Here is a 23426-nt window from a genome sequence, read left to right on the forward strand (position 1 = left end):
TCAGTGTGTGACTCCATAATCTGGACTAGCAGGACACAGATGACACCCCATAAGGGTTGTCTTAGGGGTGGTTGTCTCTAGGACTGAGCGATGTCTGGCTTTCAGCATCTAATATTTATTTATTTATTTATTTATTTATTTATTTATTTATTTTGCCCCACCTATCTGGCTGGGTTTCTCCAGCCACTCTGGGCAGCTCCCAACAGAATATTTAAAACACAATATAACATCAAACATTAAAAACGTCTCTAAACAGGGCTGACTTCAGATGTCTTCTAAATGTCAGATAGTTGTTTATTTCCTTGACATCTGCTGGGAGGGCATTCCACAGGGTGGGCGCCACTATCGAGAAGGCCCTCTGCCTGGTTCCCTGTAACCTCACTTCTTGCAGCGAGGAAACCACCAGAAGGACCTTGGAGCTGGACTTCAGTGTCCAGGTAGAACAATGGGTGTGGAGACACTCCTTCAGGTGTCACCAGCTAAACACCGTGAAATATTGATATATCACAGTGTCTGAAATAAAGATGTAAAGGAGTAATATCCTGGAAATTGCTACTACTTAGGGGTCTAAAACTTACCTTTAACATATCCTTACAACTGTTACAGTACAGAGCAACAAGGAACCACATCACAGGTTTTTTTTTACATAACACACACACATCGTGATTCGTGATATATCACCATGTTTAATATTATGAAACCATTACCATGATGTGGACTTCAAACCGGTTTCTGACGATGTAACAATACATTGTCCAGCTCTAGTTATCTCTCTAATTTTGTGTTTTGCCATGCCATTCCAGGACAGCCATTTTGTAACAGGTTCCTAACACTCTGTTAAAATCTGAAATGTGCCCACGAGTTTAAAAAGGTTGGTGATCCCTGGAAAAAAAGAGCTAACCCATTTCCAACATCTGCCATGAGGGACCATTCCAACTTGACGCAATCAGCTCGTGTCTAAACCGTTTTGAGATTTTATTTCTACAAAAAAGCATATAAATTTTATAAAATAATAATAATAGTTTACAAATATTTTTAAGTATAAAATTCAAAGTTGCATGTTTCATGAACAAGTTACTGTATACCTTATTCCTAAAGTCTAGCTACACATTGACTTTTTGAAAGGAAGGAGCCAAACTGACTGTTTTCCTAGAAACAGGCAGGAGTTGGGCTAAGGTGACAGGTGTGGGTTCAATTCTTAGTAAAGGTAAAGGTAAAGGGACCCCTGAGCATTAGGTCCAGTCGTGGATGACTTTGGGGTTGCGGCACTCATCTCGCTTTATTGGCCGAGGGAGCCGGCATACAGGTTCCGGGTCATGTGGCCAGCATGACTAAGCTGCATCTGGCAAACCAGAGCAGCGCACGGAAACCCCGTTTACCTTCCCGCCAGAGCGGTACCTATTTATCTACTTGCAATGGTGTGCTTTCGAACTGCTAGGTTGGCAGGAGCAGGGACCGAGCAACGGGAGCTCACCCTGTCACGGGGATTCAAACCGCCAACCTTCTGATCGGCAAGTCCTAGGCTCTTTGGTTTAACCCACAGATACTATAATGCCCAGTGGTTGTGAGTATGCTCCACTTAAGACTCAACTTTCTTCTAGTGAATCCAGGAAGAGTTCACCAAGGAAGTATGGGGCAACGGGAGCTCACCCCGTCGCGGGGATTTGAACCGCTGACCTTCTGATCAGCAAGCCCTAGGCTCTGTGGTTTAACCCACAGCGCCACCCGCGTCTAATCACTTCTTAGTGGCTTCCATTAAGTCCCATGTTCAGTCTCCAGGTCACCTAGTTAAAAGGAAGACAGGCAATGAGGCTGAGAAAGCCTTCTGCCTGAGACCTTGAATGGTTGTGTGCCTGTTACTGGGTTAGATTAAGCTACTGCTTAAAGTTCTTATTACCAAGGGCACCAGCTTATTGACTTGGGAGTGGCAAGGTGTCAATTGGCTCCACTTCTGTTTTTATTCCCCAGGAAAGCTGTCAGCTCTTTAGAAATAAGCGTCAATCATCGTCTTATTTGGAAGCTATCACTTTGCTATTGTGAGGAAGCGTGGTATTGCTTTCCAATATAACCAAATCTATTATTTCACTCCTTCCCCCCAACTGGTTGTAAAGTCTTATTTGCAGCGCATAAGCAAAACGTCTCTCGGACTTTTATGCTCACGCACACAGAGACGCACACATCATTTCAAAGGTTTATCTGTCTTGTAAAGATATTTAATACGACTTCCCTTCATTGTTATTTTTTAGCCATTAAGGCAACTGATTTTCCTGGTTGCACCATTGTGTTGCAAATCTGGCGGAAGCAACCGTCACCCTTTATCTTTTCCCTTTGGTGAACAAGAGTTCCTGGCTTATATAACAGGAACAAATAGCCCACCGAGGCTATTCCAATGTGGCCTTCTAATGGAGAGGAGGTTTAAGGACCTTCAGGAGTCTAGTTTCGATCATTAGAGAAGCACATTGTTGATGGGCAATTTAAATTTTGCACAGAAGCAAAGGTATCTATATTATTATTTCAGCAGATTTTATGATTATCATTGATGCAGCAGATTACAGGTCCATCGGTTGAAAATAATTAAGTGGACCCTTTATAAATGTTAGGAAGGAATTTACAACAGATAAATGTTTAGAAAACTGATACTTGTTTACCATCTGGGTTGTTCAGGCTTTATTTGATGTGGGTAGTCAAAAGAAATATTCATGGAATCAGAAATGGGTAAAAGGCAAAAAGCAAGCTTAAAATATGGAAGTGCATGTGTGTACTTAGGGTTGTGAAAATTTTAGAGTTCTAGAATGTCTCTGATGCAAGGAGTAAATGCTGTACATTTGAGGGCCTGGGTTTGTATTCCAGTTTAGAGGTAAAGAAGATTGGATGGCCTGGAGAAAGACGCCATCTCAGTCTGGCTTTATCTCATTGGGTGGTTGTGGTGATACAGAATATACTGTGACATTGAACTGACTTGTTACACAAAATATAAGATGCTCCAGTTGATTTTAGTCTCAACTGTTCTTTTTTAAGATCACATTCAGACTTTTAAGTTGGACCAATTGCAAACAGTTTTTTCTATACTAGTACCCAGAATGGGGGCCTGTCCGTCAAATTTCACTGATTCCTCGGGGACCCAGTCATTAATAATATTCTGAAGCTATACTCTCATAGAACCTTGTGCTGGATAGTTTTGGAAACTTATTACATGCAGCCTGGCAGCTCATGTGCAAGGAATCCATCCGCTGCAAGCACCATTGGGGTACTACTGTATTGTGATTCTGTTGTTTTCTTTGCTATTTTTGAATGAGACATGCTTTTTCAAATGTTCTTGTTTAATTTTCCATACATGCATACACCAAATTTATGTTTCACTGGTATTAGTGAAATTAGACATGTGGAAATTTATTCCATGTAACTGATGACATAATTCAATCAACTGCATATTTCCCCCTCCCTTTCCCCAAACCTGCCCAAAAAAGTGTTTGCATTGCGCTAGCGCAGTTAGCATGTGGTAGCCTGGCTGGGCTGTTATACCAGTTTCATAGGGACACAGACAAACAGAAGCATTGGCTGCAGGATAACTTACTACAGTGGGCATGTAATCACTTCATAAACCACTTTGTATAATTCTGCTAAGAGATAAGGAAAATATTACTATGCTTCTGCACTTGCTCAGAAATCTGGGGGAGAAAGGAGTGGTAAAAAATCTTCCCAACACTTGGCTGCTTGCTACCAACTGGTTACGTACACTCTGTGAGAAGTTACTAGTTGGTAAATGCTTATCCGTATTCACTCCAGGTTGGTTAAAGTCTATTAGTTTCCTGTATTTGAAAGCATGCGTAGTTCATTGTGCCTGTTAGAACAGCATTCTTAATATTTCTTCCTGCAATAGGCCCATTCAGAGGAACATAAATAATCTGGCTTTTGAAGCCGTGTGTAGTTGGCTACACAAAACACATTTAGTTATATTGGGGGACAGGGGGCAGGATCATGGCCATTGACACCACCCCCAGTCCTGTCTGTGCACACTCCAACAGGCATAAGTTCTGAATGCACACTTCATTTTCCAAGGGCTAGATACAAACACCTACATGCATTGCAGAGTTTGTGCATAGAATCCAGTGCAGATCCAGTCCAACGAATAAAGATTGGGTAAGATGAGGGGGCAGGAGTAACTGGTGGAATTGTGAACAACACACACATCTGTCTCATGTCACTGCATGGCTCTGAACATGGCTGGTTGTAAGCCATAGAAAGTCATCCCTATACATATTTTGTAATAAATCCAAAGCATGTATTTTTTTTTGGATATAGCTTGGGGGGTGGAGGAAAGAGACCGATTAATAAATCACATTTTTGGGGTCCAAATATCCTGCACAAATGGAGGAGAAATAGAATGCCAATGAATATAAAAAGAATGAACGGGATTTGATTAAGCCTAAAACCCTATGCACACTCTCATGGCAATAAATCCCATTTAATCCAACGAGATTTGCTTCTTTGTAAATATGCGTAGGGTTGTACTGCATGGCTATGCACTTTAAAGACCCATTGATTTCAATCCTGTTTTAATCCTATTGAACTCAAAGCATTAACTTTGGCTAGATCATGCTCAATATAACTAAAATGTGCATAAGCCTTTCACTATTTGTACTGTTGTCTCTACAGCTTGATACATTAAGGGGTGGGGAAAACTTCTATTAACTCTGTTGCGTTTATTTTTTAGATGATAGGCTCTACAGCGTTGCTGCTCCTGTTAATTCTGCCTGTCTCTGCACTAGGTAAGAAAGTTTATAATTCATGCCCTGCATTTTTTGTCTTGGCGTTCTTGCCCAAACATAACAAGGGATCAACAATTTCATTGAGAAATCCATCTCCACACCAAGTGCATACCTTTGCGCTTATTCACGCTGAGCCACAGAGCAGACAAGGATGAGCTAAATGGGCTGGTGGTCTGAACTGAGGATAAGGCAGACACATATTATTATGCGATTGAGCTAAGTGACTCTTGGGGTCCCTTCTAACCATATTCTAATGTACTATTGTGAGACTGGGGTTAGGAGAAGAGGAGGACTGCTAAAATTGTTAAACCTGTTCTGTAGCTAAGTGTATAGCCCCTGGCCCTGGCCAGATCTGTTATCCTTGGCTATATAAGCTAGGAGAAATCTGTTGCTCTGGAGACATTTCTAGAAGGTGATTGCCAGCAGAGAAAAAGAGCTTCTAGATGGAGATAGAAGAGGCTGGCAGTTTTCGAGATGTGCTAGCTGTTTCCACACCGGGTTTTTAGTCCAGAATCCCTATCCTAGTTTACTCACTTTTTACTGATCACCCAGATGGCGCAGCCATCAAACCATCGTTCTTTCATTCTCCTCCCTTTTTCTGCTGCTCCTTTCCCTTTGAGAAAACATCACTGCAAAAGCAGTGCAAACCCAACCAGCATAGGGCAATTCAATGGACAATCCTGTCCCTTTGTCCATTATGTTTACAGCCTCTGTTTCCCTTCCTTGTCCTTCAGGGTGCAGAGCCTGTGGGTCTCACTAGCCTGGCAGAGGCCCCTATACAGCCCATGAGGCTGCTTTCCTCAGACCATGTGCCCCTGCCCCACACCTCTTGTCATATGTGATGCCAGGTGTGGGGCAGATAGGCCAGCTTCTGGTGCACAATTCCTATAGGGTAATTGCTAGCACAGCCAACCCCTGCCCAGTACGGGGAATGCCAGCAGGCTTGATGCCTCTGCCTACCAGCTGATAGGCAGCAATACAAAGCCCACCGAACTGGTTGCACAACCAAGTTCCCTGTAGGAAACACCATCACACAGCCAATCCCTGCAGAAAGATGCTGGGAGCGACTGCCCATCAACGAACAGGTGGTAACTTCAAGATTCTCTTCCCTCTGAGCGATCTTCTGTAGCACAGGTGGCCATGCTACAAAGGAAAAGTTTTAGATTGCTTTTAGGGCTCCTATTGACGATGGCATTCTCACTCCCTCCTCCTCAGAAGAGGCTCGTGTTGGTCTCTTCCAGAGAGAGGTAGATTTTTGGCCAAAAGGTTTGTTGTTGTTGTTTAGTCGTTTAGTCATGTCCGACTCTTCGTGACCCCATGGACCAGAGCACGCCAGGCACTTCTGTCTTCCACATCGTCATCGTCAGTTTTTTCTAGTAAAGCAACATGCCCAACTGTAAATGCCCATTCTTGTATTGATCCTCCCTCATTTGATTTCCAGTTATGTCCTATCGTTTGCTTGGTCGCTGCCAAGAGAAGTAGCAGAATGCCTTCAGAAGCGAGGTCTGTGTTTTGCCCATAGTTAAAAGTGCCAATAAGGGTCTTATCTAAATATGGTGACCTATCATTTTGCTACATACAGTGGTTGTTGTTTAGTCATTTAGTTGTGTCCAACTCTTCGTGACCCCATGGACCACAGCATGCCATGCACTCCTGTCTTCCACTGCCTCCCGCAGTTTGGTCAAACTCATGCTGGTAGCTTCCAGAACACTGTCCAACCATCTCGTCCTCTGTCGTCCCCTTCTCCTTGTGTCCTCCATCTTTCCCAACATCAGGGTCTTTTCCAGGGAGTCTTCTCTTCTCATGAGGTGGCCAAAGTATTGGAGCCTCAGCTTCAGGATCTGTCCTTCCAGTGAGCACTCAGGGCTGATTTCCTTAAGAATGGAGAGGTTTGATCTTCTTGCAGTCCATGGGACTCTCAAGAGTCTCCTCCAGCACCATAATTCAAAAGCATCAATTCTTTGGCAATCAGCCTTCATTATGGTCCAGCTCTCACTTCCATACATCACGACTGGAAAAACCATAGCTTTAACTATATGGACCTTTGTTGGCAAGGTGATGTCTCTGCTTTTTAAGATGCTGTCCAGGTTTGTCATTGCTTTTGGAATATCAAATGAAGAGGGGGCAATGGAACCCTGCATTTCAGGCTGCCCACTTCCTCCTCCTCATCGTACAACCCTCCGGCACCCACTTTACAGTGGGGGTTTCTGTTGCTGCCTTTTCTGGGGCTGAGTAGGATATTTTTGCCGGGGGAGGGGGAGGGAGGGCTCCTGCTTGGCACTTGGCACTGCTCTTTTTTGCCTCCTCCACACTGTAAGGTGTTCAGTTCTTTTGATGGGGTTGATTTTGTTAATTTGGTACCAGTGCAGGTGGGAGAGTTAAATTAATCTAAGACTATATTTGATAGACAAGGGACGCGGGTGGCGCTGTGGGTTAAACCACAGAGCCTAGGACTTGCCGATCAGAAGGTCGGTGGTTCGAATCCCCGCGACAGGGTGAGTTCCCGTTGCTCGGTCCTTGCTCCTGCCAACCTAGAAGTTCGAAAGCATGTCAAAGTGCCAGTAGATTAATAGGTACCGCTCCGGCGGGAAGGTAAACGGCGTTTCCGTGCGCTGCTCTGGTTCGCCAGAAGCGGCTTAGTCATGCTGGCCACATGACCCGGAAGCTGTATGCCGGCTCCCTCGGCCAATAAAGGGAGATGAGGGCTGCAACCTCAGAGTCGTTCGTGACTGGACCTAATGGCCAGGGGTCCCTTTACCATTGTTGTTGTACATTTGATTAATATGAGAGGGGTCCCTTTACCTATTTTGTTAATTTGGTACCACTGCAGGCAGGAGAGTTAAATTAATCTAATACTTTATTTGATAGACACACTGAAAAATTATTGGGTAGGGGAAACTCCTGGGTCATCACTCACAGTATGAGGCTTGGGGCTACTTGGGGTGCCCTCAGGGCACTTGGTGAACACTGGACAGCGGGGTCTGGGTGTGCAAGTTAAGTTCACCCCCCCCCAATTCTCTTAGCATGGAAAAAGAATTTTCTCAGTATCCTTGGCTGGGGAACCACAAAATGCGGCTCAGTGGCCTCGAAGGGGACATGGCCCCCAAACCTGTGGATCAACCTCACCTGCCTTAACTCACATATTACCTATGCAAAAAGCTCCACTGAGGATGCGTATATGAGCAGCAACTGTGGACATGTCTCTCAACTTCCTATCGAGCATCAGAACAACCTGGCCACTATAAGGAAATTCTGCCCTTGGTATGTTCCTTTTCCACCTCTCCGTTTTGATTCTCTGGCCCCATATCTGCACAAATTTATTATCCCAAAATACAGATGTGCTTTTACACTTGCAAGGCTGGATGTTTTGCCATCTGCGGTATTTGAGGGTCGATTCCAAAAGATCCTGCCTGAGAAACGTCTTTGCCCCTGTGGAGATGGTAGCACCGAAACAGTGGCACACGTCCTCCTGTCTTGTACTCTCTACAAAGACCTGAGGAATGAGATCATCACCCCACTCATACTAACCATCCCAGGGTGCTCAACCACTGCCACAATGTCCTTTCTTCTAGCAGATCAAAATGAGCAGAAAACAACAAAGGTTGCTGGGTTCATAGCAGGGGCAATCAGAATAAGGGCCACTAACTGACGGCTGATTCAGGACTTTAAATTGTGCTCATATCAAACGTCCTTTTCTGCATATACTGTAATGTTTTACTGTTGCTATGGCCATTGGCTAATGCGAATAAAGTTTTATCTTTATCTTATCTCTCAACTTCCCGTGCCAAGATCAAAGAATTCTGAATACAGATTATTCACCCTGATATCATCTCAACTATTGCTGTACAAGGGGCGCGGGTGGCACTGTGGTCTAAACCACAGAGCCTAGGGCTTGCCGATCAGAAGGTTGGCAGTTCGAATCCCCGTGATGGGGTGAGCTCCCGTTGCTCGGTCCCTGCTGCTGCCAACCTAGCAGTTCAAAAGCACATCAAAGTGCAAGTAAATAAATAGGTACTGCTCCGGTGGGAAGGTAAACGGTGTTTCTGTGCACTGCTCTGGTTCGCCAGAAGCGGCTTAGTCATGCTGGCAAGGACCATTGAAATAAACAAAAGCATGAGTTAAATTAGCACTGTTTCAATATGCAAACTGAAACACAGCCATCCCTCAAGATTTGCACTTCAACGTTTTGGAAATGCTATATCATTATTTTTTTCTCTCTTGCAGATGTTCAACCTTTTGCACAATGTAGCCTTTTTGGAGATCACCACATTAAAACATTTGATGAATCTTTGTATGATTTTGCCGGTGACTGCAGTTATCTGCTTGCTGGAGACTGTCACACGAGATCCTTCTCACTCTTGGGTGAGTCCAAACTGGATTCTGAATGAACAAACTTGTGTGCACGGACACAGTTGTGGTTGATAGTCAGGTGTAAATGAAATCTAACAATCTAGTTATCTGGGTGTCTGTAACCACTTCGTTCTCTGGATTTTAACATCTAACAGTCTTTTCTACCTTTTCCAGCCTTGTGGCAGATGTTTGTGAAGTGTGTGGGGTGGGGGCAGCAGCATGAGACAGGTGGAGGCAGGAATTGCTGTCCAAATTTTGCAGCAAGACTGTTGTCTTCCAAGTCAAGAGGTGGGCAATTTGTATTCCGCTTCCAGAAACTGGCTCATGAGATTTTGCCACCTGGGGCAAAGGTCTAAGATGGTGCCCTCATTTCCATTTGTGGAGGCCAGCTGGACTGACAGCTGAATCTCACTGGCGATGGGAATGCAGCTACCACCGTGTTTGAGCACAGCAGGCTAGGTGAGGGGGGCAGGGCAGACTGGGGGGGCACACCCAGCTCTGACTGCCATCACTTCATTGCCACCTATCTGTTGCTTTCTATTTATAGCAAAGGTATAAACCACTGAGCCTCTTGGGCTTGCCAATCAGAAGGTTGATGGTTCAAATCTGCACAACGGGGTGATCTCCTGTTGCTCTGTTGCAGCTCCTGCCAACCTAGCAGTTCGAAAGGATACCAGTGCAAGTAGATAAATAGGTACCACTGTGGTGGGAAGGTAAATGGCGTTTCCGTGCGCTCTGGTTTCTGTCATGGTGTTCTGTTGCACCAGAAACAGTTTAGTAATGCTGGCCACATGACCCAGAAAGCTGTCTGTGGACAAACGCCGGCTCCCTCGGCCTGAAAGCAGGATGAGCGCCGCAACCCCATAGTCGCCTTTGACTGGACTTAACCATCCAGAGGTCCTTTATCTTTTTTACTTTACCTATTTATATCCCACCTCTCCTCCAAAGGAGTTAAAAATGGAGTGCATGGGTCCCCTCTACTTCTCCATTTTGTCTTCTCAACTGCCCTTTGAGATAGATTAGGTAGAGAGGCTGAATGGTTCAAGGTCTCCAACTGAGGTTCATTGTGGAGTGAGAATTTAAATCTATTTCCCAGGTCCTAATTCAACACTGTAAACCATGGGTAGGCAAACTAAGGCCCGGGGGCCAGATCCGGCCCAATCGCCTTCTAAATCTGGCCCACAGACAGTCCAGGAACCAGTGTGTTTTTACATGAGTAGAATGTGTGCTTTTATTTAAAATGCATCTCTGGGTTATTTGTGGGGCATAGGAATTCGTTCTCCCCCCCCCCAAATATAGTCCACCACCCCCCAGAAGTTCTGAGGGACAGTGGATTGGCCCCCTGCTGAAAAAGTTTGCTGACCCCTGCTGTAAACCACAACAGCACCCTGGTATGTTCTGCCTAATAGTAGGACGAGCCCTGTTTGGGCAGGCATTTTATATGAATTTTGTCCAAATCTCGGTGCACTAAAAAGTGAATCTGCAAGCTTTTACATCACTTAAAAGTGTGTCATGCTCCTTCACGTCCCTGAGCTTTTTGCAGGGACAATTTCTTTGTGAGAAGACGGACATGGGGGATTATGACAAGCAAGTTGTGGTTTTGGAGGAAGAAGCAAGGCTAGCCTTGAAAGACCATCATTTCTCCAAGAACAAAATGTGTGTCCTTGGATCCTCAAGACTGCTTCTTGCCAACCAAATCCTGCAAAAGCCCAGCATTTATTTCGTTGCTGCCTACATTCCAGCTTCAAGCTCTGTTTCTTTAGTCCTCAGCCCCTCCCTGAAGAAATGGGGCATGATTCCAAAGAGGCTCCATGCAAGATGAGACTGCCTTGGGAGTATCAGTATTGCACTGGTTCTATCATGACAAGCCCATAAAACTCAAAGAAGAGACAAGCAGTCTCAGACAGACAGGAGGCATGTGCTAGCTGCAGTGATGGCCCAACTCGGCCCTCCAGCTGTTTTGGGTCTACAATTCCCATCATTCCTAGCTAACAGGACCAGTGGACAGGGATGATGGGAATTGTAGTCCCAAAACAACTGGAGGGAATGGCGGCCAGTAAAGATTTCCTGGCGTACATCCCTGTGTGTTCAGTATTTTGAAATCATAAATCATTGTCCTCTTTGACAGTGACACAATTCCATTTACTGAGGTTTAGCGACATAATGGGCCTAACCGAAAATGTAACATAGTTGTGAAGCGGTTTTGACTAAGTTGAAATAATTAAAGGTTAATTAGTGCGCAATCGTCATTTTAGTGGTGTTGCACTTGGATAATGTTTCTAAAGGGACATCAGGAATTACCGTATTTTTTGTTCTATAAGACGCACCAGACCACAAGACGCACCTAGTTTTTGGAGGAGGAAAACAGAAAAAAAATAATTCTGAATCTCAGAAGCCAGTACAACAAGAGGGATCGATGCGCAGTGAAAGCAGCAATCCCTCTTGCTGTTCTGGCTTCTGGGATAGCTGTGCAGCCTGCATTCGCTCCATAAGACGCACACACATTTCCCCTTACTTTTTAGGAGGGAAAAAGTGAGTCTTATAGAGCAAAAAATACGGTAATCAGCAAAACAGGGCATTCACTTAGATGGTGGCTGCATTCTTTGTTTCTGAGCGCGACTCAGATGAAGGACAAAGGCCCACCCTCTCTGTGGGATCATGCCCAAGCTGGAGCATCACCCTGGTTCCCCTGGGATTGCTTACTGCTAAAATTTGTACAAACAATAACAGCACCCTGTTATCACCCCTCAGCTTCTGTATGCGAGATCAGTCATGTTGGCATGAGGCCATGATTGCCGGATGGTCTCAGGCAATGGTAAGGGCTCTGGCATCTCCCTCAGCTCTTGGGGAGAACTCAGAAGACAGCTGTGTTATAGATTTCTACATACTAAGTACCATAAACAAAACCTGTATGCTAAGCCCAAGTTCAAGTCGAGTGAATGGGCACATGAGGAAACAGTATGGGGCTGGCCTTAAGCTCTGTCTGTACTTCTCAAAAAGGGCAAGCGTCATTTTTGAAGGGAGAAAATTCATAATGTCTTGTTTCTTTCCAGGTGATTACCAGAATGGAAAAAGAAACAGTATTTCTCTGTACCTCGGAGAATATTTTGATATTCATTTGTTTTTAGATGGCACGGTGACTCAAGGTGATGGAAGGTAAAGATTTTGATAGCGGCAATGAATTGTGAAGAATGCATTTTTCTCTGCATCCTATACTGTACTTAGGAATCTTTGTTTCTCTAATCATAGGATTTCAATACCTCATGCCTCCAATGGAGTATTTATAGAAATGGAGGCAGGTTATTATAAGTTATCCAGTGAAGAACATGGCTTTGTGGTGAAGGCTGATATCAGTGGAAACATTCATATAATCCTTGCGGACAAGCTCTACAATAAGACCTGTGGACTCTGTGGCAACTTGAATAACTTTGGTGAAGATGATTTCATGACACAAGAAGGTGAGGTTCATCATTATTCAGGAGAGATTTGGACAGTTTGGCATGGTTTTCTTCCAACTATACTTGAAGCAGCAAAGTAAATTAGCTGAAAATACTACCTTTTACCTTTTCTATGGTATATATATATATATATATATATATATATATATATATATATATGAGAAAGTGTTCAGAGTTCTTCTCAAGCCTAGGTTGGCGGTTCAAATCCCCACGATGGGGTGAGCTCCCGTTGCTCGGTCCCTGCTCCTGCCAACCTAGCAGTTCAAAAGCATGTCAAAGTGCAAGTAGATCAATAGGTACCGCTCTGGCGGGAAGGTAAAAGGCGTTTCCGTGTGCTGCTCTGGTTCGCCGGAAGTGGCTTGGTCATGCTGGCCACATGACCCAGAAGCTGTACACCGGCTCCTTCGGCCAATAAAGCGAGATGAGCACCGCAACCCCAGAGTCGGCCACGACTGGACCTAACGGTCAGGGGTCCCTTTACCTTGAAGCAACAAATTAAATTAGCTGATAATACTACCTTTTACCTTTTCTATAGTTTTTTAAAAATATATATATAAGAAAGTATTCAGAGTTCTTCTAAGCAGTCTTTCCTATCCAGCTTGGTACATCAGTATTACAATATTCAAGTTGCAGATGGGCGTACAGAGACTGAGAGAACGTTTTCTTGCTTAAGGCAACCAAGTGAGCTCCCCTAGCTGAGGTGAAATTATTGTAGGTGGACTGGCTGGCTCACATTCAAATCCGTTTACACTTCCATTTATGAGGGTTTTATGTGGAGTGACAGATGGTCCGTGGTCCCAGTGTTATTTACTTGACCTGGCAGTAGGCCTCCAAGATCTCAGGCCAAGGGTCTGCTTCAGCTCAGCTTCCTGAGTTCCTGAGGTCCTTTCAAGTTGAGATGCCAAGGAATGGGCCTTGGTCTTGCTTCATGCAGAGAATGAACTCTTCAACTGGAAAGTCCAGTACTTCCTTGAAATATATCTCTACTTTGATAAGGGACCATTAATGAGCACTCAGGGTAGAAGTTTTTTTTTTTTACCAGTTCTGAATCCACCCGATGGTGTTATTGCTTAGTTTGCTAACCAAAATAGCCTGGCAAACTTTGTCAGATGCAGTTCCACCGTATGCCCACAATCTAGTACACGAGTAACCCAAACTAGTAATCCAATAACAATCTAAAAAGAAGATAAGATTCACCTGGCAGGATTTATTCTTGGAAATAATTCTGGCTCCTACTTATCCCAACATTATGATCAACATCCTCTTTAATCAACTCTTTCGTCATGTCTTCCAGTATATTTAAGTTTCAAGCGTGAAAACTCCTACGGAGCAATTGCGAACCAGAGCAATTAGTTCAGAACTAAATATTAGCTCAGTCAGTTAGAGGATGGTGCTGATTAACACCAAGATTGCAGGTTTGATCCCTACAAGGGACAGCTGCAGATTCCTGCATCTCAGGGAGTTGGACTAGATGATTATCAGTGTCCCTTCCAACTCTACAAATCTATGATTCTATGATTCTGGTTATTGCAGCCTTAGTAACTATACTACATACAACTCTAAAAGTGTTCTTAGTACTGGATTATTATTTTTTTAAAAAAGAAAAAGCAGCTGGATTTGGAGATTGGCCTGTGGGGAGGGTTTTTCCACGCAGCCTTGTTTCCCGATAACAATTATCCTTCCAACCTGGTTCTTTGTGTAAGTGCTATTTCCTGCAAAAAGCACATTAGGAGGCTAATGCCTGTTAGGGTAGAGGAGTCCACAGAAACATGAGGTAGAGATGTGGCTATGGCAGCAAGTCTTTTAGACAAATAGGTTCAGTGTGAATCAACTATTAAACAGTGCATTCAAATTCCCTGTGAATTCATTACAAACAACCTCTGGGTATTATTGTGTGGAGTTTAAAAACTAAATTCAGAATAGGTGTGTGTGTGTGTGTGTGTGTATCTTAAAATGTTTTGCACTTTAAAACACCGTGAGTGCGTTCTTACAGGAGTGGGAAAGGGCTGCTAAATTAACAGCCAAATGCCAAAGGTCTATTTTCATTGTTTCTGACTGACCTTGTTCTAGCCCTGTAGATTCCCTGTACCTGAAAAACATCCTTCTTTTGGAAAAATATATATGAAAAAAGTGGAATGCTGACTCAGTTTAGGAGTATGCATGACTGGGAAGTCCGCAAAAATATTCCAAAATAAGAGGCGGAATATTGCTAACTGCTGGCAGAGCTGTCAAGCTTCGTGGGGGGAGGGGGGTGCCAATGGAGGCAGTTGGCAGGCAAGCTGCCTGCTTTCTCCAGAGGTAGAGGGCAATCTCTTGTAGCCAACGTTTACTCCCTTTCTTATTCATCCAATACTCATAGAGGCTGCTTCCACATGGACCTTTTTTTAGTGCCTTCTTTGCACTCCATTAAGAGATGCAGGTGGGGCTGTGGGTTAAACCACAGAGCCTAGGACTTGCTGATCAGAAGGTCGGTAGTTCTAATCCCCACGACAGGGTGAGCTCCTGCTGCTCGGTCCCTGCTCCTGCCAACCTAGCAGTTCAAAAGCATGTAAAAGTGCAAGTAGATAAATAGGTACCGCTCCTGCGGGAAGGTAAATGGCGTTTCCGTGCCCTGCTCTGGTTCACCAGAAGCAGTTTAGTCATGCTGGCCACATGACCCGGAAGCTGTACACTGGCTCCCTCGGCCAGCAAAGCGAGATGAGGGCCGCAACCCCAGAGTCGGTCACAACTGGAGCTAATGGTCAGGGGTCCCTTTACCTTTACCTTTACCTTTACCTTTACCTTTACCTTTACCTTGCACTCCATTAAGATTTTGTTAATTTCCCATTGTGAAATTATCCAGGGTGTTTTCCTCCTATCTCCCCTGCCCCCCCCCCCCCCGCTAATGAGGGAAGTCTGACTTTTATTAAAATTCTGAAACAGCAATGTTAATAATAATAATAATAATAATAATAATAATAATAATAATGGGGTGCACATTAGGTGTGGATGTTTCTTTGTGCTTCAGTGGATGTGGTTTTCACACTGGTAGCCATGTTTTTGGAATCTTTCCTCTAACCCCGTGGTTCCCAAAGGGGGGCAATTTGATTTTTAAGGGGGGGGGGGAGAATTCAAGAATGAGTTATTAACAGTTAATGGCCTTTTAGGCTTCTTCCATGTGAATAGGAGTTCACTTTTTGAATAATAAGAATTATACATCCGGGGGGGGGGGCAGGATTTTTAGAGATGCTTAGGTGGGGCATGGCCAAAAAAAGGTTGGGAACCACTGCTCTAACCACACCTTCTCTCTGCCAGTTGTTCCTCAAGAAAGAGGGAGGGGTGGGTGCAGCCTGCTTTTATAAGAGGCGGCAACCACACACCCCAACTCCTCTGATTGGCCTGTTTAAATGGGATTTTGGCTCCAGTTTGCCTGGCCAAAGATGGAGGCCCTGGCTTCCCTCCAATGGCTGGGGGGTGGTCCAGAGATTGCCCCACGTGGACCTGGCACTCGCTGATCGCAAACCCACTCTTCATGACTTCAAGTGAGCATTAATTCCTCTAACCACATCTTCTCTCTGCTGGTTGCTTCTCAAACTGATTACACCCAAGCCACTTTCTTTCAGTCCACCACAACTGCCAGGCATGCTTTTACTTTTATATGTACAAATAATCACTCTAAATAGTGCTATTCATAGGACCTGTAACCAGTTAACGTAGGCAAGTTTTCATCACTTGTTGTTTTAAATTAAATTACATTAATAATTGAGGGACGCGGGTGGTGCTGTGGTCTAAACCACAGAGCCTTGGGCTTGCCGATCAGAAGGTCGGCAGTTCGAATCCCTGCGACGGGGTGAGCTCCTTTCCTCGGTCCCTGCTCCTGCCAACCTAGCAGTTCGAAAGCACGTCAAAGTGCAAGTAGATAAATAGGTACTGCTCCGGTGGGAAGGTAAACAGTGTTTCCATGTGCTGCTCTGGTTCGCCAGAAGCGGCTTAGTCATGCTGGCCACATGACCCAGAAGCTGTACATTGGCTCCCTCGGCCAGTAAAGCAAGATGAGCACTGCAACCCCAGAGTCGTCTGCGACTGGACCTAACGGTCAGGGGTCCCTTTACCTTTACATTCATAATTAAATGTGATGCTTTCTGGAGTTCTGATGTCTTCTCTTTATAATAAGCTACCTCAGTAAACAGTTCCAACCTTTATAAGGAGGTATTTGGCAGTTCATTTCAGATGTGTTATCATTCTAAGGATCACATTGTGGGAACATGTTTAGAAGAAAATTGCACACATTGGGCAGAAGATTTTAAATGGTCTGCTTGTCTGCAGAAAACTATCCAGCACAATCGACTGTTGAGGAACGAAGTTTCATTTGTTTAAGCTTCATTCTTGATCGGAGAACTCTAAGCAAATTGTCATATTCAAGTAATGGCCTATTTTCCTCCTTGCAACTGCAGGAACTCTGGAAGAGGACCCCTACATTTTTGCTAACTCCTGGGCCATGCACAGTGAAGAGAGGAGATGTCAGAGGGTCAATCCCCCAAGCTATACCTGCAACATTTCATCTGAGATGGAAGAGAAGGTTGGTGCAGCACCGAGAGATTCATTGACAGCAGGACAGAAGGGAATCTTACATTTTAGTTAATTTATATTATAGTTTTGCAGTACAAAATGGTAATTCATTTTCACACACACACAGTATTTCCTGTGCCAAAATAACAGCATTTCAGCATTTCAAAGCATATTAAAGAATGCACCTTATTCTCTTAAACTGTATATTCATGATTTAAAAACCCCACAGCAGAGGCCTTTTCCTGCTGCCAGTGGATGGCAACCAGTTTCTACTTGTCCTAAGCAGTTTCTCAGATGCTGTTTTAAAATTTGCACAAAGCGTTTTAGTGTGGATTTTTGACAGGACCCAGGCAAGTCCTGTGAACACCTTTTCTTTACCCATTTGGTAGGAGGCTGATAGCGGACTAAAAAGTTCCAAGTGGCATTTTTTAAAGGGAGTTTCCCCTTCCCATTTCATTTGTCTGACTGTCACCTCTGGTCAATCAGATTTTGAAACCATGCAAATTCCCTGCAGAACCTGTTTCAGCAGAGACAATGTGCAACACTCCCTCCTTTGACGTTCCAAAAGAAAAGAAGCGAGGCACACACCCAAAATTTGCCTTCGGCCACTGTTGCTTCTCTCAGATACTGTTACGTTGCAAAAAATCACGGCTGAATCAGAAGACAAGGCAGCTGTGACTATCTCCTGGGCCTTTTCACCTGTACTCGTCACCTGCCTGCTGTTTTTAGCAGGTCTTCAGGTATTGTGACGCAGCAGGATTTAGCAAAGGGGGGCAACAGGGCTCCTGTATCTTTAGCAGCCATGTTAGGAGAGATGTGGGGTTTTAGTAAGCTCTTCTTGTCCCTTCTGTGCTCTCTCCTCTATCCGTCTGTGGTCAGTCGGGAAGAGAGATTAACAGTTAGATGCTAAGGGAAGCCCATTTCACAACTGGCAACCAAATATCCCAATAAGGAACCGGAGCCTCAGGAAGCAAAAGCCAGATGAAGCAGAGTGTTACAGTGGTACCTCTGGTTACGTACTTAATTTGTTCCAGAAGTCCGTTCTTAACCTGAAACTGTTCTTAACCTGAAGCACCACTTTAGCTAATGGCGCCTCCTGCTACTGCCACGCTGCTGCTGCACAATTTCTGTTCTCATCCTGAAGCAAAGTTCTTAACCTGAGGTACTATTTCTGGGTTAGAGGAGTCTGTAACCTGAAGTGTATGTAACCCGAGGTACCACTGTACACTCGATAATTCAAGCACCTGAATATCCCACTTCCTGCTTCCTTTTAAGAACATTTATTTACTGATAAAATAAGAGGTTGGGGTTGACAGCATCTTTTCATCTCCTGGGGCAGAAGTGAGAGCTGTCCATAGGAAACAATGGCATCCACCCAGAAAGAAAGAAAGAAAAATATTAGGAAGATGCTTTCATGCCTTTTCTAAGTCATGCTATCTTCGTGGGGGGAAATAAGTTTGTGGTTTGTTTGTTTTTTTTTACATTGCAAACAACTGGCCTGCCAAGACAAATGCATACTTAAGATTTGTGGCATTTTTTGTGGGGGTGGGGGAGTTCTGTGGCAGAGAGAGCAAGAGAGAGGCCAGTGTACTTTACTGTAAACACTGCAAGCTGGAGATGTGGTTGAGAGAGAAGGCAGAGTAGAGCGTTTGTTTTGAAAAGGGAAATGCAGCAGTAAGGTTGCAAAGTTGAGTGCAGGGATAGTACTGGGAAAGAGGGAGGATTCAACTCTCTGTGCTCATATTTTTGTGGTTTTCTAATGGAAATTGCCTACCTTCACAGTTGATAAAAGAAATGGAAGTATCAACCATTATTAGAGCCCCATACTCCGTGCTGGCTGTTCCTGGTAGAGGCCTTTACAGTTAAAAAAATCAACATGGGAAGTGGCTGGGCAGCCTATAGCCAATTGTTAAAAGAAGAGGAAGGGAATTTAAAATTAAAAGCCTTTGAGGAGATAAGACATTGTCTCACTGACTGACTTCAATATCATCAACTATACAATGTTTTTAATTCAGACAAGAAAACGGGTTTTGGTAAGGAAGAATCCCAATTGCATATGGTTTTATTAAAAAGCAATAAAGAGCTATTATCTAAAACCGACAAGTTTTTATTGGAATGGGATCTTAAAGATGAAGCAGTAAAAGAAGCAATGGTAAAATGGGCCCAGGACATTGGCCGTACAATACAATTGGACCAGTGGGAGAAATTATGGAGGTCAGACATCAGATTTACTGCCTGCCAAACTATCAAAGAAAACATCATGAAAATGCTATATAGGTGGCATATGACACCTATAAAACTAGGCAAGGTTTATAAGTTAAAATCCAACTTATGTTGGAAATGCAAAAATGCAGAGGGAACAAGGATGCACGTCTGGTGGGGCTGCGAGAAAGTTAAGAGCTTCTGGGGGATTATTCAAGAAGAGCTTAAAAAGATGTTTAAAATTTCAATTGAAAAGGCTCTCCTTTTGAGCATAGTAGGGAAAGATAAGAAAAGGATATTTTTATATGCAACTGCTGCGGCCAGAATATTACTGGCAAGAAATTGGAAAAGAGATATTAGCCCCATGAAGGAGGAGTGGATAAACAAATTAGGCAAATTTATAGGTTTGGTTAAATTAACGGCAGAGAGCCAGTGTGGTGTAGTGGTTAAGAGCGGTAGTCTCGTAATCTGGGAAACCGGGTTCGCGTCTCCGCTCCTCCACATGCAGCTGCTGGGTGACCTTGGGCCAGTCACACTTCTTTGAAGTCTCTCAGCCCCACTCACTTCACAGAGTGTTTGTTGTGGGGGAGGAAGGGAAAGGAGAATGTTAGCCGCTTTGGGACTCCTTAAAGGGAGTGAAAGGCGGGATATCAAATCCAAACTCCTCCTCCTCCTCTTCTTCTTCTTCTTCTTCTTCTTCTTCTATAAGAAATCAATCTAATCAAAATTTTGAAGAATATATGGGAAAATACTGGTCCAAAAAAAAATACAGTATGTTGATATGTATAGATTAAATATGTAGAGATGAATCAATTAGAAATAAGTTTAATGATGGTTAGATAATGAACAGGATAATGACACAATGTGATATATACACTAATTTATAAGAAGTCGAACTGGTGGAGGGAAGCCACACGGGTGTATATTACTGTCTTTCTTATTTTGATGTACACACGGTTTGTTTTATCGATTAGTACAGGTAACTGTAAAATTATTCATTTATAGTCTTTAATTGTGATAAAAAAATAAGAAAAGGATATAGTGGTGTTCCTTGTTGGCAAAGTGAGGTCAAGTGGATACTGTTTTGCTTGCAAATATGCCTCTGCTTTACCCAGCAGTGAATGTCGCAGCCAGTCAGCCACTTACACTGTGCAGAGGCGGGGCAGGTAGAAGAAGATGCAGTTGGAGAATATATGGTCCAATCCAGCAAAAAACCTGTGAAGCAGCCACTGGCGTAGCGTGGGGGGTGCAGGGGGGGCCGGCCACACCGGGCGCAACATCTGGGGGTTAGGGAAATCCATGGGTTAGGGGGCGCAAATCCATGGGTTAGGGGCCGCAAATTACTTGCCTTGCCCTGGGTGCTGATAACCCACGCTACGCCACTGGAAGCAGCGCAGGCTCCTAGCGAGCAACTTGACTAAGCCTGAGAGGTGCTTCTAGGGCTGCACCAACCAGCCTCTTCCGACAGGAGTGGATGGCTTAAAAGAGAGAGGCCTCTGACTTGGAGACTTGCACTCCTTCCCCTCTAGACCAGGGGTCAGCAACCTTTTTCAGCAGGGGGCTGGTCCACCGTCCCTCAGATGCTGGAAGAGGAATGGACTTCATCGATCGAGGGACAGTAGAATCATATTGTACCATGCTACTAAAAGGAATAGGCATCCCAAGAAACCTCAGTGGTTCAAAAGCATTCAATAGATTTTATTTCTGCTGCAATAAAAGACCAGGCCATTAAGGATCTGAGGCAGGGGTCAGCAACGTTTTTCAGCTGTGGGCACGTCCACCGTCCCTCAGACCATGTGGTAGGCCAGACCATATTTTGGAAAAATATATATGAACGAATTCCTATGCTCCACAGATAACCCAGAGATGCATTTTAAATAAAAGCACACATTCTACTCATGTAAAAACATGCTGATTCCCGGACCGTCCGCAGGCCGGATTGAGAAGGCGATTGGGCCACATCCGGCCCCCAGGCCTTAGGTTGCCTACCCCTGCTCTAGACCTCTTGACTGTGTTGATGTGGGTCTCTGGTGGGGAGAGAGGCAGTTTTTTGGGCAGTGCAAGCGGTCTCGACCACTGGAAGTTCTGCAGCAGGGATCATTCAGTTCTAAGATGGGGAGGTCAGGGTTGTAGCAAGGGTCAGAATACATATGTAACCCTTTATCCATAAACAATGATCTAAATAAAAATCACACACACCCTCTTCCATACACACATTTGGGTCTAGGGAAGGGGAATTGCCCACCTGGTTATAAAATGTTATTCAGGTTAGAGTCGCTATTCAGCTACAGTTGACCAGCAATGACTGGAAGCGGCTGCTAAGTCATGTATGTCTTGAAAGCACCCCCTCTCTGAGTTGTCTCTTACCCAAACTGCCTCACCCAGACTGTTTATTATGTTCTGGACTTCCTTTGAGGTGCTAACTTTGTTTCTGCCAATCTGCTTTCCATTTTCTGTTCCCTTTTGCAACGCCCAGCCACTTGTTGATAGAAAACAGAGGTCCTGGTTCATACAAATAATCCTGTTTGTTTTTGTACCATTGAACTTTCTGATGACTGATGCTTTCGGCTTGTTTGGGCTTTTGCTTGGAGATGCTTAACCAAGGCCCTCAATGCTCTTCACTCCCAGAACAGGGACAATTCCTCCTTCCTCTGCCCTCAGCCAGTCTAGTTCTGCCTACCTAGCCACATCTAGCCCAACTTGCAGCTTTTGCTGGTTTTGAAAACTTACAATGTTTTGGTTGTAATGGCCCTTTGGCATGGAATAGTATGGAGGGCTTACAGCCCGTTCCTGTGCCCCAAGGGACCTCCACAACAGGATTCTTTATTGCTACCCTTCATCATGAGACCCCAGCTTTGGAGGAGCCACATTTGTGGTAATGAGAGCCATTTTAACTGTGATGATATTGTTGGGTTGGCTCTAGAGTTAGACTACAATCCTGATTCCATTTGCTTGTGTGTAAGCCCCACTGAATGCATGTCTGAGTAGGCATGGTTAGGGGGATTGTGCAAGTAGTCGTGCTTACAGTAGCTCTATTGAAATCAATGGAACTTAGCTTAGTAATGATCAGCTTGCCCCATTGGTTTCAGTGGGTCTGCTCCAAGCATGATCAGGTCTGGATCTAACCTATTTTTTAAATAAATAAATAAATAAATAAATAAATAAATAAATAAATATGAGAACTAGGACTAGATTTGGGCCTTTTGACCTAAAGCAGAAAATCCTTTTTTTATTTATTTTTTGAAATAAATTTTTATTAAGATTTTAAAGGTTACAGAAAAAAAGGAAAAGAAATATATATATATATATATATATATATATATATATATATATATAACAATCAAAGAAGAAAAAGAAAAAACAATACATATTTTAAAAAATCATCAAAAAACAGAAAACAGAAAAAAGAAATAAGAAACAAGTCAAACCTTTAAATCACTTACTTACATTCACTTCTTTCCTTGACTTCCTCACGCCTCCCATTTTTGTATTCTAATTCAATTAGATATTCCAGCAAATCCTTCCAACTTTGTTTTTATCCTAGTAATTTATCTTAACATACTATAATTTTACATTCTCTCTTTCACCAATTCATTTTTACTTAATCCTTTATTCTGCTAAAACCACATAATTTTTTCCCCCAATATCTTTCTAACATTCCTTAATTTTACAATATTTCTGAAGATAAACTTTAAATTTCTTCCACTCTTCTTCCGCCGACTCTTCTCCTTGGTCTCGGACTAAAGCAGAAAATCCTAAGGGCTCATTAGCGTGACTTCTGCACCTCAGGCTCCTTTAAATATGGGGTGCACTGCTTGCCAGCTTGCCAGTGTCCTGTGCCCCCATCTATCTGCTTTGCTGACCTTCAATGGTGCTAGAAATGTTCTCTTTGAGGTGGCCCACCTCACCTTGCCTCATGGTAACCCTGAGCTTCATTTGGGCAGAATTACAGATTACGGAATGATACCACAGCAGTTGTGCTTGTATCAACTACTATCCAACAGAGAGCATGGACAGAGGATTATTTCTCCTGCAGGCTGAAGAAGCGAAGCCTCTGTGTTATGTATTCAGGAGACTTTTGTGGCATTTTCAAACATTA

The 23426-nt window shown here is 43.8% G+C and overlaps 1 protein-coding gene across 1 annotated transcript in view; it reads left to right on the forward strand.

Annotated features, from left to right (window-relative positions):
• The first annotated feature begins 2401 nt into the window (after nucleotides 1-2401).
• VWF (von Willebrand factor) overlaps nucleotides 2402-23426 on the forward strand; it is a 164641-nt gene continuing 143616 nt past the window's right edge. The window contains exons 1-6 of the mRNA XM_079975009.1: nucleotides 2402-2497; nucleotides 4715-4769; nucleotides 8994-9131; nucleotides 12173-12275; nucleotides 12369-12577; nucleotides 17011-17135. Coding sequence (XP_079831135.1) covers nucleotides 4715-4769; nucleotides 8994-9131; nucleotides 12173-12275; nucleotides 12369-12577; nucleotides 17011-17135 — 630 coding nt within the window. The 5' untranslated portion in view covers nucleotides 2402-2497. The remainder of the gene's footprint in view (nucleotides 2498-4714; nucleotides 4770-8993; nucleotides 9132-12172; nucleotides 12276-12368; nucleotides 12578-17010; nucleotides 17136-23426) is intronic.

This window comes from Podarcis cretensis (genome assembly GCF_951804945.1).
Source record: "Podarcis cretensis genome assembly, chromosome: 5".
NCBI lineage: Eukaryota > Metazoa > Chordata > Lepidosauria > Squamata > Lacertidae > Podarcis > Podarcis cretensis.